The following is a 15,587-nucleotide window of genomic DNA, read 5'->3' as shown; positions in this document are numbered from 1 at the left end:
GACACAGGGTCTCCCTGTAGCCCCAGCTGTCCTGGAACTCACTGTGTGGACCAGGCTGGCCTTGAACTCAGAGATCCACCTGCCTCTGCCTCCCAAGTGCTGGGATTAAAGGCATGCACCACCATGCCTGGCTTATTACTATTTTTTTATGTGTATGAGTGTATTGCCTGTATGTATGCAAGTACACCTGTGTCATGCAATGCCTGAAGGCATTGAATTCCCTGGAACTGGAGTTACAGGTGGTTGTTAGCTACCATGTAGGTGCTGGGAACTGAACCTAGATCCTCTGCAAGAACAGCCAGTGCCATTATCCCCTGAACCATCTATCCAGCCCTGTAATTCTTCTATCTTTGTAAGAGTTGTGTTATAGAAGATTTCCTAAAGCTATAGAAACAGAATTGAAAGGACTAAAAAGATGGCTCAGCAGTTAAGACCACTGGCTGCTCTTGTAGAAGACCTGAGTTCAGTTCCCAACACCCACATGGTGGCTCCAGTTCCAGAGGATCTGATGTCCTCTTCTGACCTTCTTGGGCATTGCATGACACAGGTGCACTTACATACATGCAGGCAATACACTCATACACATAAAAAAATAAAAATAACAAATAAAATATTAAAGAATTGAAGCTTAAAATTGTTATTATCTTCTTGTACTGTGAATCACTGCCTTTGACCTTACTGTGTCAAAATAATGTTAGTTGCCACTAGTTGGTAGTGAAAGACCTCACTAAAGCTGAATATGGTGGTATACACTTATAATTTCAAAACTTATACTGCGGCAGGAGAATTATGAACTCAAAGCCAGGGGCAGGGAAGATTCCTGAAAAGAGCAGAATGAAGAGTATATATCCCTGGAACAGCACTCCTCATTCCAGTCTCACTGAAAGTTAAATAGTTGCACAATTTCTATGAATAAGAAAGGAGAAAAGTTTATATTTGCTTATGATAATAAAAGATCAACATAAATAATTATTCAAAAAAGAAACCTTTATGTTGGAACAAAAGATTGTTTTACACATTCGAATCCAAATATACATATGAAAACTGTTGTTATTGTTTTAATAGAATATCTTCTTAAACTTGTATCAAATCGGGAGTTACTACTTTAATAAGATACAGTGAAATGTAAATTATGGCTTTCTCCATTTTGTCTTTTAGAGTTATGCCCAGCCAAGTCTTCAGTATATCCAGGGACAGCAGATTTTCACAGCTCACCCACAAGGAGTGGTAGTACAGCCAACTGCAGCTGTGACTACAATAGTTGCACCAGGGCAGCCTCAGCCATTACAGCCAGTAAGAAATATTTTGGTTGTTAAAACTCTTCATTGACTATATACCTTGTCTTTATAAGATTTTGTTACGTTCTTTTTTATTCTTTGTATTTTAATTTATATAGCTATCAGTTTAAACGTGGGTGCCATGAGGTACCTTCAGTTATTCTGTCCACAAAACAAATTTTTGAAGTTTACAGCTACGTATTGGTATATATTTTGCTCCTAGGATCCTTTGTTAGTAGCCATTTTTGGGGGGACAGGGGTCTTTTTGAGACAGGGTCTCCCTGTAGCCCCAGCTGGCCTGGAACTTGCTATGTAGACCAGGCTGGCCTTGAACTCAAAGAAATCTGCCTGCTTCTGCCTCCTAAGTGCTGGGACTAAAGGTGGGGCAACACTCAAGAGGCAAGAAGATCACAAGTTCAGGACCAGCCTGGGCCACACAGTGATTTCAAGGGCAGCATGTGCTTCATAGTTGAGGGTCTGCCTCAGAAAAATACTTTTTAGGGTCAGTATGATGACTCAGAGTGCTTGTGGCTCAGGCCTGACAACCCATTTGATCCCTAGAAAATTGGTAAAGGAAGAGGAAAGAACCAGCTAAGAAAGTTGTCCTCTGATCTTCACAAGCATGCTGTAGCATGTGTTTGCTTACACTTATGCACATTATATACACAATAAAATAGTAATATTTAATAAATTTCTAATTTTATGTGTATGTGTGTATTGCCTGCATGTAGGTAAGTGCACCCGTGTTGTACAATGCCCGCAGAAGACAGAAGAGGCTGTCAGATCCCCTGGAACTGGAGTTACGGACAGTTGTTAGCTGCCATGTGGGTGCTGGGATTAGAACCCAGGTCTTCTGCAAGAGTAGCCAGTGTTCTTAACCGCTGAGCCATCTCTCCAGCCCCCTAAATTTCTAATTTTTCCTAGGCTAGCTCTCTCTTAGTATTCACTGAATACTAGAATATAACGCACAGAGGCCTAGTCTAGGGGCTATAGAATTATATACTTAATTTTATATGTTGTATAATATAATATTGAAAGAAGTTTTGGGTATTCTGAAACATATATAGAAGGGATGTAGAAGGATAGGGTGAAAAAAAAATTTTTTTTGAGACGGGGTCTCCCTGTAGTCCCAGCTAGCCTGGAACTCGCTATTGTAGACCAGGCTATCCCTGAACTCGTGGAGATCCGCCTGCCTCTGCTGGGACTAAAGGCATGTGCCACCACGCCTGGCTTTAGGGTGAAATCTTGATGAAATAGTATTACTAGTCTTTGGGGAGTTTTTTGTTTGGTTGGTTTTGTTTTTAAACATGGTCCCCCTATACCCCCAGCAGCTTGGAACACCCTATGTAGACCAGACTGGCTTCAATCTCACAGAGATCCATCTACCTCTGCCTCCCAAGGACTGAGATTAAAAGCATTCACCACCACACCCAGCTTATTCTTAGTTTTTTTGTTTTTTGGTCTTTTTGAGACAGTGTCTCTCTGTAGCCCCAGCTGTCGTGGAACTCACTATGTAGACCAGGCTGGCCTTGAACTCACAGAGATCCACCTGCCTCTGCCTCCTGAGTGCTGGGATTAAAGGCGTGCACCACCATGTCCAGCTGTTCTTAGTTTTTAATAAAATGGGATTGAGACTGGAATGGAAAACTACTGAAAGATTAAATGTGAATAATGTGATCATAGCATATTAGAACACTTTACTGTTCTGAAGAAGACTCTTATAGCAATCTGTCAGTTAATTGTGGCTTTGTGGAGATGGACTAAAAATACTATATGTAAAACAGTTGAAAATAAGATGTCTATGGGAGGATTTAAATGTTTACTATGAGTTGGGCTTGGTTTAAGAATAAGATTGTATTCCTGTTCTTACAAACTGACATTCCAAATAAGAGAGATGGTGGTCACAATTAATGATATTAAAAGTAGTCTGAGTTTAGAGTCATAAAAGATACAGATAAGGGCTGAATGAGGTGGGTCACACCTCTAATCCTGGCACTTGGGAGATGGAGGCAGGAGAGGTGGGAGATAGACACAGAGTTGACATGAATTTGAGGCCAGCCTCAGTTACATAGTGAGTTCCAAGCCAAACTAGTCTCAAAAAGATTTTAAGGATTTAAGGAGGGACAGGATTCTTTCTAAGTAGGGGAAGAATGGTTAGTACTTTAGCAATCACTAATAGCTTGGAATATTCTTGAGACATAGAAGTTTAGAGAAAAGAGGTATTTTTTAATTTGACTAAATCAAGACCTTCAGGAATAAAACAAGTTTTAAGCTGGGCTCAAAACTTCAACTAGACTAAGGATAGGAATAAACTAGAGAATGTACACTATAAGAATACTCACAGATTCATATTTGCATAAAGTGAGAACATTTTGTCTGAATCTGGAGCCTCAGGTTTCTCTTTAGTAATGATTTTATTTTGTTAAAGCAAAATTCAAGCAAAAGTAAAGCTGAAAAATTATTCTTCATTAATTGGTTTACATAGTTGAAACATTGACAGATTTATATTCAGTGATTAGTCTTCTAGGGTTGCTATAACAAAATACCATAGACTAGGTGTCTTAAACAACAGAAATTAATTTTCTACCATTTTGAGTCTGAAAGTCCAAGATCAAGGTGACAGCTAGGTTTTTTGTTTTTTTTTTTAACTGAGGCCTCTCTACCTGGCTTGTAGCCAGCTGCTTTCTTACTGTGTTCTCACATGCTCCCCTCCCCCCCAGCATCCTCTGTTGTTGTCTTCCTACTCATGACCTCATAGAACCTTGATTACCTCTTTAAAGGCCCTATCTCCCAGTAAGGACACAATGGAAATAGGGCTCCAGCATGTGAATTTCAGGGAAACACTTTGGTTCACTATAGTGATTGTTGGTTGTTGTTGTTTAAGACTTACTCATTTTTTAGCTGGGCATGGTGGCGGCCTTTAGTCCCAGCACTCAGGAGGCAGAGACAGGCAGATCTGTGTGAGTTCAAGGCCAGCCTGATCCGCATAGTGAGTTCCAGGTCAGTGGGGGCTACCTGTCTCAGAAAAGACCACACACCCACACACAAAAAAAGACATTTTTATGTATGTCTGTGCCTGTGTGAGTTTATGTGTACTACATGCGTATGTGATCCTAAAGAGACCAGAAGAGGGCGTCACATTCCCCAGACCTGCAGTTACAGGTGGTTGTGAGTCAACATGTGAATGCTGGGAACTGAACCCTGGTCCTCTACAAGAGCAATTAAGTACTTTTAATTGTTGAGCCATCTCTCTAGCCCCAATTATTAAGTTTTTCAAGGTGTAATATTATGGTTTAAAAGATAGTTATGCGACTTGGAGAGATAGCTCAGTGATTAAGAACACTGGCTGCTCTTGCAGAGCATAATGAGTTTGAATCTGAACATCCACATGATGTCTAACAACCATTGGTAACTCCAGTTCCAGGTGATCTGTCGCCCTCTTCTGACCTGTGGGCACTGCACAACACAGGTGCACTTACACACATGGAGGCAATACATTCATGCACGTTAAAAAAAAATACACACACACATACACACACACACACACACACCACACACACACACACACACACACACACACACACTCACACACACACACACACACACACACACACAGAGTTCTGAAATTTCAACCATGAAGAAAAGTATAGAAAAAATATAGTCGATAAAATGCTATCATTCTGTCCGCTTTGGTTTGGATTTTAAGGTGGAGGTCTGCCTAAAGCCCTTTCAGCTAATCAGTATCCTGGACTTGTTATATGTTATTTAACACTATTTGTATTTTCTCTTCAGTTGTGAACTTGGGAAGATCTCTAAAGATTTCATATGTATTGTTTTATTAACCATTTCCTAATATGCCTTTCCTTTATCTTTTTAAGGGGAACTAGATGTACACTGTTTTATATTAAGTAGGCATTTTATCATATTGTGACAGATTGAAGGAAATATCTCTGATAAAACTATGTGTTTTTTTAGCCTGAAATGGTTGTAACAAATAATCTGCTGGATCTGCCTCCCCCCTCTCCTCCAAAACCAAAAACCATTGTCTTGCCCCCCAACTGGAAGACAGCACGAGATCCTGAAGGGAAGATTTATTACTACCATGTAATCACAAGGTAAGAAAAGCCTTGTTGGGCATCTCCCTATCTGCTTTTGTTTGGTTAGGCTCACTTCCCACATAAAGTCTTACATTTATTGGCTTCCCATTGTGAAAAAGGGCTACTGAATTTCTAGAATCACACCTGGCAGCAGTGTATATATGTGTAGAGGGGGTATATGTAGGTACACATGTGTGGGGGTTTTATGTGTGCATGTCATCACCCAAGGTCTACTTAGGGTTTTTTTTCTTCAGGAATCATCCATCTTGTTATTTTGGGTATATTGTTTTTTGTTCTCTCTCTCTCTCTCTCTCTCTCTCTCTCTCTCTCTCCCACACACACACTCTCTCTCTCTCTCCCTCTCCCTCTCCCTCTCCCTCTCCCTCTCTCTCCCCCTTCCTCCCTCCCTCCCTCCCTCCCCCCCTTTCTCTCTCTCTCTCTCTCTCATTTCTCTCTCTCTCCCATAGTGAGTGGAACTCACTATGTAGACCAGGCTGGCCTCAAACTCACAGATATCTGCCTGCCTCTGCCTCCCAAGTGCTAGGACTGTACATTCTTTTTGCCAGTCTTTAAATTAAAGGGCAGAATTATAAACAAGACTCATAAACTATGCTCAAGGACTGAGAGGGTTGTGTTGTGATTTGTTTTGTTCCAAGCACATAATAGGTATAGTAGCTATTGATCTCTTCCTCTAGTCCATGTACTAAATCCAGTATATATCCAGGACATTGAGTCAGTTGAGAAGCAGACAAGATGTTTGGTTTCCTTGCTATCTTCAATACTCAACCAGTATTACCACATCATTACCCTCAGAAGTGCGATGGGATAAATAATCTTAGGAGTATATCTCTAGGCTAGAGTAATGGCTAATGAAAAGCTCTCTGAAGTATCTCACTCTTCACAGTGCTGACTTACTCTTTGTCCTATTGCATATTACATTAAATTTTTTAATGTAATGTGAGTGCACCTGTGTCATGCAATGCTGTGGAGGTCAGAAGAGGGCTTCTGATTCCCCTGGAACTGGAGTTAAGGACAGTTCGTAGCTACCATGTGGGTGCTGGGAATTGAACCCAGGGCCTCTGCAAGAGCAGCCAGTGCTCTTAACCACTGAGCCATCTCTCCAGCCCCTACATTAAAATTAAAAAAAAAAAAATTTGTGTATGGGTGTATTGCCTGCATGTGTGAAAGTGCCCCCATGTCATGCAATGCCCCCAGAGGTCAGAAGAGAGCATCAGATTCCCTTGGAACTGGAGTTACAGGTGGTTGTCAGCCACCATGTGGGTGCTGGGAATCAAACCCAGGTCCTCTGTAAAAGCAGCCAGTGCTCTTAACTGCTGAGCCATCCATCTAGCCCTGTATATTACATTTTTTGTTTAGACAAGGTTTCCCTGTAGCCCCATATGTAGGCCAGGCTGGCCTTGATCTCACAGAGATCCACCTGCCTGTGCCTCCCAAGTGCTGAAGTTAAAGGCACAGTGCCTGACCGCGTTACTTTTTTTTTTGTCTTTTTGAGACGGGGTGTCCTTGTAGCCCCAGCTGTCCTGGAACTCACTATGTAGACCAGGCTGGCCTCGAACTCACAAAGATCCACCTGCCTCTGCCTCCCAAGTGCTGGGATTAAAGGCGTGTGACACCACACCCAGCAAAAATTATTTTTATTTTACGTGCCTGCTTATATGTAAGTTCACCCCGTTGTGTAATGCCCATGGAAATTAGAAGAGGGTGTCAGATCCTCTGGAACTGGAGTTATGGATGGTTGTTAGCTTCCATGTGGGTGCTGGAAATTGAACCTGAGTCCTCTACAAGAGCAGCCAGTGCTCTTAGCCACTACACTCTCTCTCCAGCCCCATATTACACAAAACTTAAATTTTAATTGTACATATATGAGTATATTGCTTGTATGTAAGTGTACCTGTCTTGTACAATGCCTGTGGAGGTCAGGACAGGGCATTGGATCCCCTGGAACTGGATTTACTGATGGTTGTTAGACACCGTGTGGATGCTGAGAACTGAACTCTGTCCTCTGCAAGAGCAGCCAGTACTCTTAAGTGCTGATCTCTCTAGTCCCCATCCCTTTAATATTTATTTTTGAGTGTCTGCATGTATGTAAGCACACTTGTGTCATGCAGTGCCCATGGAGGTCAGAAGAGGGAGTTGGATCCCTAAAACTAGAGTTACAGGCGGTTATTAGTTGCCATGTGGCTGCTGGGAACTAAAGTGGGTCCTCTGCAATAGCAGCAAGTGCCCTTAACTGCTAAGCATTCTTCTGGGCACATTTTTTGAAAAATGCTTTGCCAGGGTTGTTTTCTACCTATGGCAGCATGGCTATTCTTCCCTCCTTCTAGGCAGACTCAGTGGGATCCTCCTACTTGGGAAAGCCCAGGAGATGATGCTAGCCTTGAACATGAAGCTGAAATGGATCTGGGAACCCCAACGTATGATGAAAACCCCATGAAGGTAAGTGTAACTTATACATGTGTCTTGATCATCTGAGTGTCTGTCCTGTAAGGCTTGTAGCCACATAGTCTTGATATTCTTTTTTCCTTCTTCCTGAAGAGTATGTGAAAGTTCTTGTGTCAAAGGGGAGATTGAAATCAAAGAGAAAGACCTAATATTTTTAGACTTTCAAGCACTCAGATATGTATCAGCTACTTACTCATTTGAGGAATATATTTAGAAGGGTTTTGAAAAAACCGATTATGAAAACTAATACTGTTACTAATAACAGTAACAGAAGGCAAAACAAGAAATGAGAGGCTCTAAGGCAATCACAGTATCCATACTCTTTCATAACTTCTTTTAGGACATTAATTCTCTTTCTTGATAGTGAGGTATATACATGGTTTCTTTTTTCCAGTACTTTAACTGTTTATTTTTTAGATTGGGTCTTACTGTACATCCGAGCTAGCCGCCAACTAGTGATCCTCTTGTCCTAAGTACTGGGATTACAAGCATGTACTACCACATCTTAACTGTTTTGATTCTTTAAACTTAATACTTACTTGGATGGTATAGTTTAATGTTGTCTTATTTTGAGATTGGTGGATCTGGAATGAGCTTAATGTAAAAACTTACCAAAGGGGCCCGGGAGATAGATCAGTGGGTAAAGTGTTTGCTAAGCAAACCTGGCAACCTGAGTTCTGATTCCCCCAAACCAAAGTAATATGCTGAGGATGGTGCCACATATCTGTAATCCCAGGTCTCCTACATCGAGGTGGGAGGCAGAAACAGGGTATAGTCCACCATGTGAGACAGCTGTTCAAATTGCATCCACAGTCTGGAACCCCAGCCAGTGGATGTTCCTGCCCACATTGAGGGTAAGTCTTCAGTGCTCAGTTAAACCTTTGTGGAAACACCCTTATAGATACAGCCAGAAACATGTTTCTACAGGTGTTTCTAAATCCAATCAAGTTGATTATGAAGATTAACCATCATAATACCCCTTAAGATCATATCCCCAGTAACCAAATTTCCTCTATGTAGGCCCTCCTTGTAGGTGCCATAGACGGGCAACCAAGCCTTCAAACTGTGATCTTTAAGTGATGTTTATTAAGATCTGAATCATAATGGTAAGGTTTGAAAATTACAGTGTTTTGTGTTTTTTTGACTGGTAGAGGGAGAGGATTGTAATATTAAAAGGAAATTAGGGCAGGGGTAAAGCACTTGCAGCATGAGCCTAGTGACTTGAGTTTCATCTCAGGATTTCATGGTGAAAGGATAGAACCAACTTCCCAAAGTTGGTTTCTGACCTCTACATGCATGCCATGGTATGTGTACCTGCACTCACATGCACACACACATTCACTAGTTTTTTTTAAAACCTTAACAAAAAAAAAAAAATTTTTTTATGCCTATATGTGTGTAAGTGTACTCATGTTATGCAGTGCCCGTGAAGGTCAAAAGAGGGTGTTGGATCCCCCAAAACAGACAGTTACGGACAGTTGTTAGCAGCCATGGGGGTGCTGGGATTTGAACTTAGGTCTTCTACAAGAATAGTCAGTGCTCTTAACCACGGAACCATTTCTCTAGCCCCTAAATCTTTTTTTTAAAACCCTGCCATCTCTGCCAAGAGTGATGGCACACACCTTAATTCCAGCAGTGAGGAGTCAGAGGCAAGCAGATCTCTGTGAGATTAAGGCCAGCTGGAGCTATAGGGAGACCCTGTCTCAAAAAGACCAAAAAAGGGGGGGGGGGTTGGAGAGATGGCTCAGCAGTTAAGAGCACTGGCTGTTCTTGCAGAAGACCCAAGTTCAGATCCCAGCACCCACATGGTGGCTAACTCCACTTCCAGTTCCATGGGATTTGACGCCCTCTTCTGTCCTCTACGGGCATTGCATGACACATGTGTACTTGCATAATGCATGCAATATACTCATATACATAAAATAAAAATAAAGCAAAAAAAAAAATAAGAACATACTTAATATTTCACTTGGCTTCTGTCCATTGTGCTTTTATTGTCATTTTCTCACATGTTGCAAACACTACAATATATTACTACTATTTACCTTACTGTCTGTTAATGGTGGCGTATACCTGGGGTTAGAGTTCAGGTTAGAGCTGGGAGATCCTCTTTGGTGATAGTACAAATATTTAGCATGTATGAGGCCGGGCTCAATCCTTAGCACCCCATACAAACCAAAAAAGTCCAGTATAGTGTTAAAGGAAACTTTGAAATTTGTAGCAAGGTCCTGTTTTTATCCACTGCTTACCATTTCCAACACTCCTTGTTCTTTCATATAAATGTACCTGAAGAATTTCCTTTAGTATTTCTAGTATTTCAGACCTACCAATGATGAATTTGCTGAGCTTGTGTTTGTCTGAAAAAGGTAATTATCCCTTTTAAAAACTGAGTAATTTTAGTTCTATTTTGGCACTGCAAAATTGAGCAGAAACTAGATCAAACACTGAAGGAAATGAGAGTCCAGAGTTCCCCATACACTCCTGCTACCATATATACATAACCTCTTTCATTATCAACATCTGGCCCCAGAGAGGTATACATTTTACGCTTCTCTTTTTGTGACTTGAGGTTCATTTTAGTATTGAGTAATACTCTATTATCTGATTTGTACCACAGCTTATTTGGTTAGCTACTGAAGGATATCTTACTTTGCTTCCTTCCAAGTTTTTGCAGTTATGAAAAAAAGCTGATAACATTCCTGTTTAGGTTTTGTGGTCATATTTTTTAGTTTTTTAAGTAAATACCAAGGAGCGTAATTGCTGAATTATTTGGTAGGAGTATGTTTAGCTTTGTAGGAAATGTCCAGAGTCTTTTATTTTGAAGGATATTGTCACTGGATAAATAGGGAGTTCTAAATTGATTATTTTTCCTATCTTTTCAACACCTAAAAGTACCATTCTATTGTTTTCTTAGTTTTAGTTTTATTGTTTTATTTTGTTTTTTATTGTTTTGTTGAGACTGGATCTTACTATGAAGCTCTGGCTGGCCTAGAACTCACTATTTAATCTAGCCCTGGCTAGTCTTGAACTTGCTGTGTGATCCTCCTTCCTTTGTCTTCTGAATCCTAGGATTATAGGTCTGTGCTACCATAGCTGTCTTAAAATTGTTTTGTTCTCCTTTGTATCTTATGTCTTTTCTAATTGGCTTTCAACAATTTGTTATGTACTCTGATTTCCTTTGTGTTTAACTTTCTTGTGGTTATTTACTCTCTTCATGGATTGATAGTTTTTATCAAAGCTGTATTTCAGCCATTTTTTTTTTCAGATCTTTTGTACCATGACCTCTTTTCCTGGAACTTTGACTTGATAGACTGCTTGATAGACTGCCACTAAATCTTTCATTTTCTTTTTTTCAGTCCTTTTCTCCTTACCACTTGAGTTTACATAGTTTCTATTGTCTTCTCAGAGTTTAGTGAGCTTGGTATTTATAATCAGCTAAATTTATGCAATGATTTGAAATTTAAAAAATAAACAGAAGTTTATTATAGATTCATGAATGGGAGCTTAAGTGAAAGAGAAAGAGAAGGAGGGTAGCTCAGGAAATAGGGGGCCATGGCACTTGAGCTGCTAGTTTGGGAGGATTTTATATATTTTGTTTATTATTTTTATTTTATGTGTATGAGTGTATTGCCTGAATGTATGTAAGTATGCCTGTGGTGGTCAGAAGGGGGTGTCAGATCCCCTGGAACTGGACTTAATGAACAGTTGTTAGCAGCCATGTGGGTGCTGGGTATCAAACCTGGGTCCTCTACAAGAGCAGTTAGTGCTCTTAACCACTGAGCTGTCTCTCCAGCCCCTTCCAGGGACTTTTTAAAGAACTTAGTGTAGTTAGCCCAACCAGTGTCCAGGTGCGTTCTCTCAGTTTTAGTCCTGTAGTTTGCCTGGCCTTTGGGCACAGCTGCTCCTTAACATTGTCTGATTCTGTAGGTATGAGGTGAGATTCAGGAATTTGCATTTCTGTGTTTCCACTCAGACCAGGTTCCATTTAAACCACTTTGTGGAAAACTTGTAAATGTCTTTAGCAATAGAATCTGACCCGAGTCCTGAGGTTTAGGATCTGGCCATAGCCAGTGAAGGGCAGAGGTCCTCAAATGCCACCAGCCACCCCCACCCCCCCGCCAACTCCTTCCAGCCTTTTCCTACTTCCCACTCCCTACTCCCACTCTTGTGGTTATTTACTCTCTTCGTGGATTGATAGTTTTTATCAAAGCTGTATTTCAGCCTTTTTTTTTTTTCAGATCTTTTGTACCATGACCTCTTTTCCTGGAACTTTGACTTGATAGACTGCTTGATAGACTGCCACTCCCTAACCATTTCCCCTGCTATTATTACTCCAATGACTTAAAATTTTTAAGTATATATTTCAATTATAAAATTCTACCTATTTCTAATAACTAATTTCTTCATTGTGCATGTGCTTATTTATATCTTTGAAAGTACATAATTGTTATTTTATAGTTGTCTACTAATTGCAGCCTTCTTTCTGTTTCTGGGCTCCTCCTACTGATTTTTCTGTGGTTATTCAGTAAATACTTTCCTGCTTCACATGTTTACTGATTTTCAGTTGAATAATGGACATTTGATGATTACAGTGTTGACTATCAGGTTTTTATTTGGGTGTCCTAACAGTCCATCAAGTTATTGTGGATAAGATTGATTCTTAAGAGGTTTGTTCTTAATTGCTATTAGGTTGGGTCCAGGATAATTTTTTCTCTAGGACAACTCCTATGGCCAAATGGGAACTCCACTGAATGTCCCAGGTTCACATGATGACCGGATGACCAGAGCTCACATGTCTCCCAGCCTTTTGTGATCTTTGGGAATTGTTAGCTTACAGCTCATTTCAGAGATACTGACTTTCAGTCATCTCCTTATCTCACTGAGATGTATGATGCTTGATTTTCTTTTTCTTTTTCTTTTTCTTTTTTTTCTTCTCTGCACCACAGTCTGGTAAGTGCTTCTAGATGGAAGACAAGGCAATCTTTTTTTATTTTTATTTTCTGTATTATGAGTGTCATGCCTGCATGTATGTAAGTGCACCTGTATTGTGGAGGCCAGAGGAGGGCGTTGGAGCCCCTGGAACTGGGGTTATGGACGGTTGCTAGCTGTCATGTAGGTGCTGGGATTCAAATCTGTCTTCTTGAAAGAGCAGCGAGTACTCTCTAACCACTGAGTCATTGCTCTAGCTCTTCCTTTATTATTATTATTTTTTATTTTATGTGTATGAATGCTTTGCATATATGTAAGACAACTATGTGCGTGCATGCCTGCTGAGGATAGAAGAGAGTGTCAGATCCCCTGGAACTGGAGTTATAGACAGTTGTTAGGCACCATGTGCTGGAAATTGAGCCCAGGTCCTCTAGAAGAGTAGCAAGTATTTTTAACCACTGAGCCATCTCTCCAAGCCCCAAGGCAATCTTAAGACTTCTTTTTATCTCTGTTTGAAGGTGTAGGGAGGTAAGGTAAGGGTCAAGCCTGGGCTGACCCTCTAATTCACTGTTGCATAACCCAAAGAGATTACCTTGAACTCTTGCTTCCTGCCTCTCTTTCCCAACTACTGGATTATACCTTGCCTAGTTTCATTTTTTTCTCTTGTCTTAGGTTCATAGTCCAGTGCTGCTGAATGTCCAGTATGTGAAAACTGGTTTCATTTGTTTTATCTAGCTGTTAACACTGAGAGGGCTACTCTATTAATAGTTAACTTGTCATGTCAGAACAGTTCAGGGCTTTGGAGGGATGGGAAGAAAAAAGCAACAAATTTGCGTGTGTGTGTGTGTGTGTGTGTGTAACTTTCGAGAGAGTTGTTTTGATTTTATTTATGAATATTTTGCCTGCATATGCCTAAGCGCACAACATGAGTGCAGTGCCTGTGCAATGCCAGAAGAGGGCATTGGATCTCCTGGAACTGGTTATAGATGATTGTGAGCCACCATGTATGTTCTGGGAATCAAACCTGGGTCCTCTTCAAGAGCAACAAGTGCTAACTGCTGCGCCATCCCTCTAGCCCTGTTTTGTCTGTTTTGAGACAGGATCTTGGTATGTAATCCTATGTAGCCCAGGCTGGTCTTAAACTCAGGAAATCCTCCTGCTCCCCAGCCTTTAGAAAGCTAGGATTACAGGTGTAAGCCACCACAACCAGCATACTATGTATCTGGTCCCATGCAATCTAATTGCACTAGGTTTATAATAAAATAAATTTTAGAAAATTTGCCAAATGCTACAACCAGTGCTATGATTTTAGAACATTTTAATCTTCCCAGTATGATCTCTCCTTTTTCAGTGCTGAGGCGATGACTAAATGGTAAAATGCTAGTCACACAAGATGAGGACCTGGGCTTAACCCCCACCACACGTGTAAAAAAGCTAGGTGGGTAGCACCTAATGTTGGGAAGTAGAGAACCCTGGGATTTGCTGCTAGAAAGTCTAACCAAATCTAGTAGCTACAGGTTCAGTGAGTGACTCTGTCTTTAAAAAAAAAAAAAAAGGAGGTAGGACTGTGGAGCAATGGTTCAACAGTCAAGAGTGCATGCTGCTTTTGCAGAGGACCCAAGTTCAGAATGAACAAGTTCATGGTAACTCCTCCTACTTCAGGGGATCTGATATCCTCATCTGATTTCCACCTGCACATATGTGCATAAACTCAGACACACATACACATAATTTTAAAGATAATAAAAATAAGGTGGAGAGCTGGGCATGGTGGTGCATGCCTTTAATCCCAGCATTCGGGAGGCAGGGTCAGTTCAAGGCCAGCCTAGTCTACATAGTGAGTACCAGGCCAGCTGGGGCTACAGGGAGACCCTGTCTCAAAAAGATCCCCACCCCCCCAAAAAAAGGTGGAGAATGAGGAAGGCCCTTGACATCAACCTCTGGCCTTCACACAAGTGCACATACACCTGCAGACATAAGCAACAACAAAGAAAATCAAGCTCAAGCTGGAGGGAGGACCCTAATTCAGTTCCAACCCACATGGCTGCTAACAGCTATTCATAACTCTAGTTCCAGGGGATCTAATGTCCTCTTCTGACCTCCTTGGGCATTACATGCAAGTGGTATACTTGCATGCATGTAGATTAAACACCTCATACACATAAGATAAAAATAAAACAAAAAATTTTTAAATCTTTCATACTCATTTATAATTACTCCCCTCTCTAACCTAGTCTCTAATCTTACTTTGTTGATAAATTTACCTTTTGTGAACATTATAAACGAAATCAATTCATATGTGTGATTTTTGTTGTTGTTACTGGCTTAATGTAATGCTTTCAAGGTTCATCTTTAATAAGAACCCAATAGTTTTTTTTATCATATTCTCCCACTCTATTCTACAGTGCTATTCTGTGGTATAAATTTATCACATTTTGTTTACTGTTTACCAGTTGATGGAATTTGAGTTGTTTTTAAATTCTTACTATTTTTTAATAATGCTCCTTTAGCAATAGATAAAGGTACCAAAGATAAAACTAACAAAGTGTCATATACTTGTTGTAAAAAAAATTTAGATATTCGCTTTGTATTTTAGCTTCTTACCTTTTCTTGTATTTCTAATGAAAAAAAATCCAAACCCAATTTTCTGGATTTTGTTACTAACCCTTTGATTTAAGCATAGATTTAAAAACAAGTGAGGCTGGGCGTGGTGGCGCACGCCTATAATCTCAGCACTTGGGAGGCAGAGGCAGGCGGATCTCTGTGAGTTCAAGGCCAGCTTGGTCTAGATAGTGAGTTCCAGGACAGCTGGGGCTACAGG

The 15,587-nt window shown here is 40.6% G+C and overlaps 1 protein-coding gene across 2 annotated transcripts in view; it reads left to right on the top strand.

Annotated features, from left to right (window-relative positions):
* Nucleotides 1-15,587, top strand: part of Setd2 (SET domain containing 2, histone lysine methyltransferase) — a 132,969-nt gene that overhangs the window by 107,719 nt on the left and 9,663 nt on the right. For both annotated transcript variants that reach the window (XM_008830560.2, XM_017797480.2), the window contains exons 16-18: nt 1,159-1,293; nt 5,253-5,392; nt 7,720-7,831. In XM_008830560.2, coding sequence (XP_008828782.1) covers nt 1,159-1,293; nt 5,253-5,392; nt 7,720-7,831 — 387 coding nt within the window. The remainder of the gene's footprint in view (nt 1-1,158; nt 1,294-5,252; nt 5,393-7,719; nt 7,832-15,587) is intronic.

This window comes from Nannospalax galili, unplaced genomic scaffold (genome assembly GCF_000622305.1).
Source record: "Nannospalax galili isolate Female #2095 unplaced genomic scaffold, S.galili_v1.0 scaffold1050, whole genome shotgun sequence".
NCBI classification, from domain to species: Eukaryota; Metazoa; Chordata; class Mammalia; order Rodentia; family Spalacidae; genus Nannospalax; species Nannospalax galili.
This window is presented reverse-complemented; position numbering and strand designations above follow the sequence as displayed.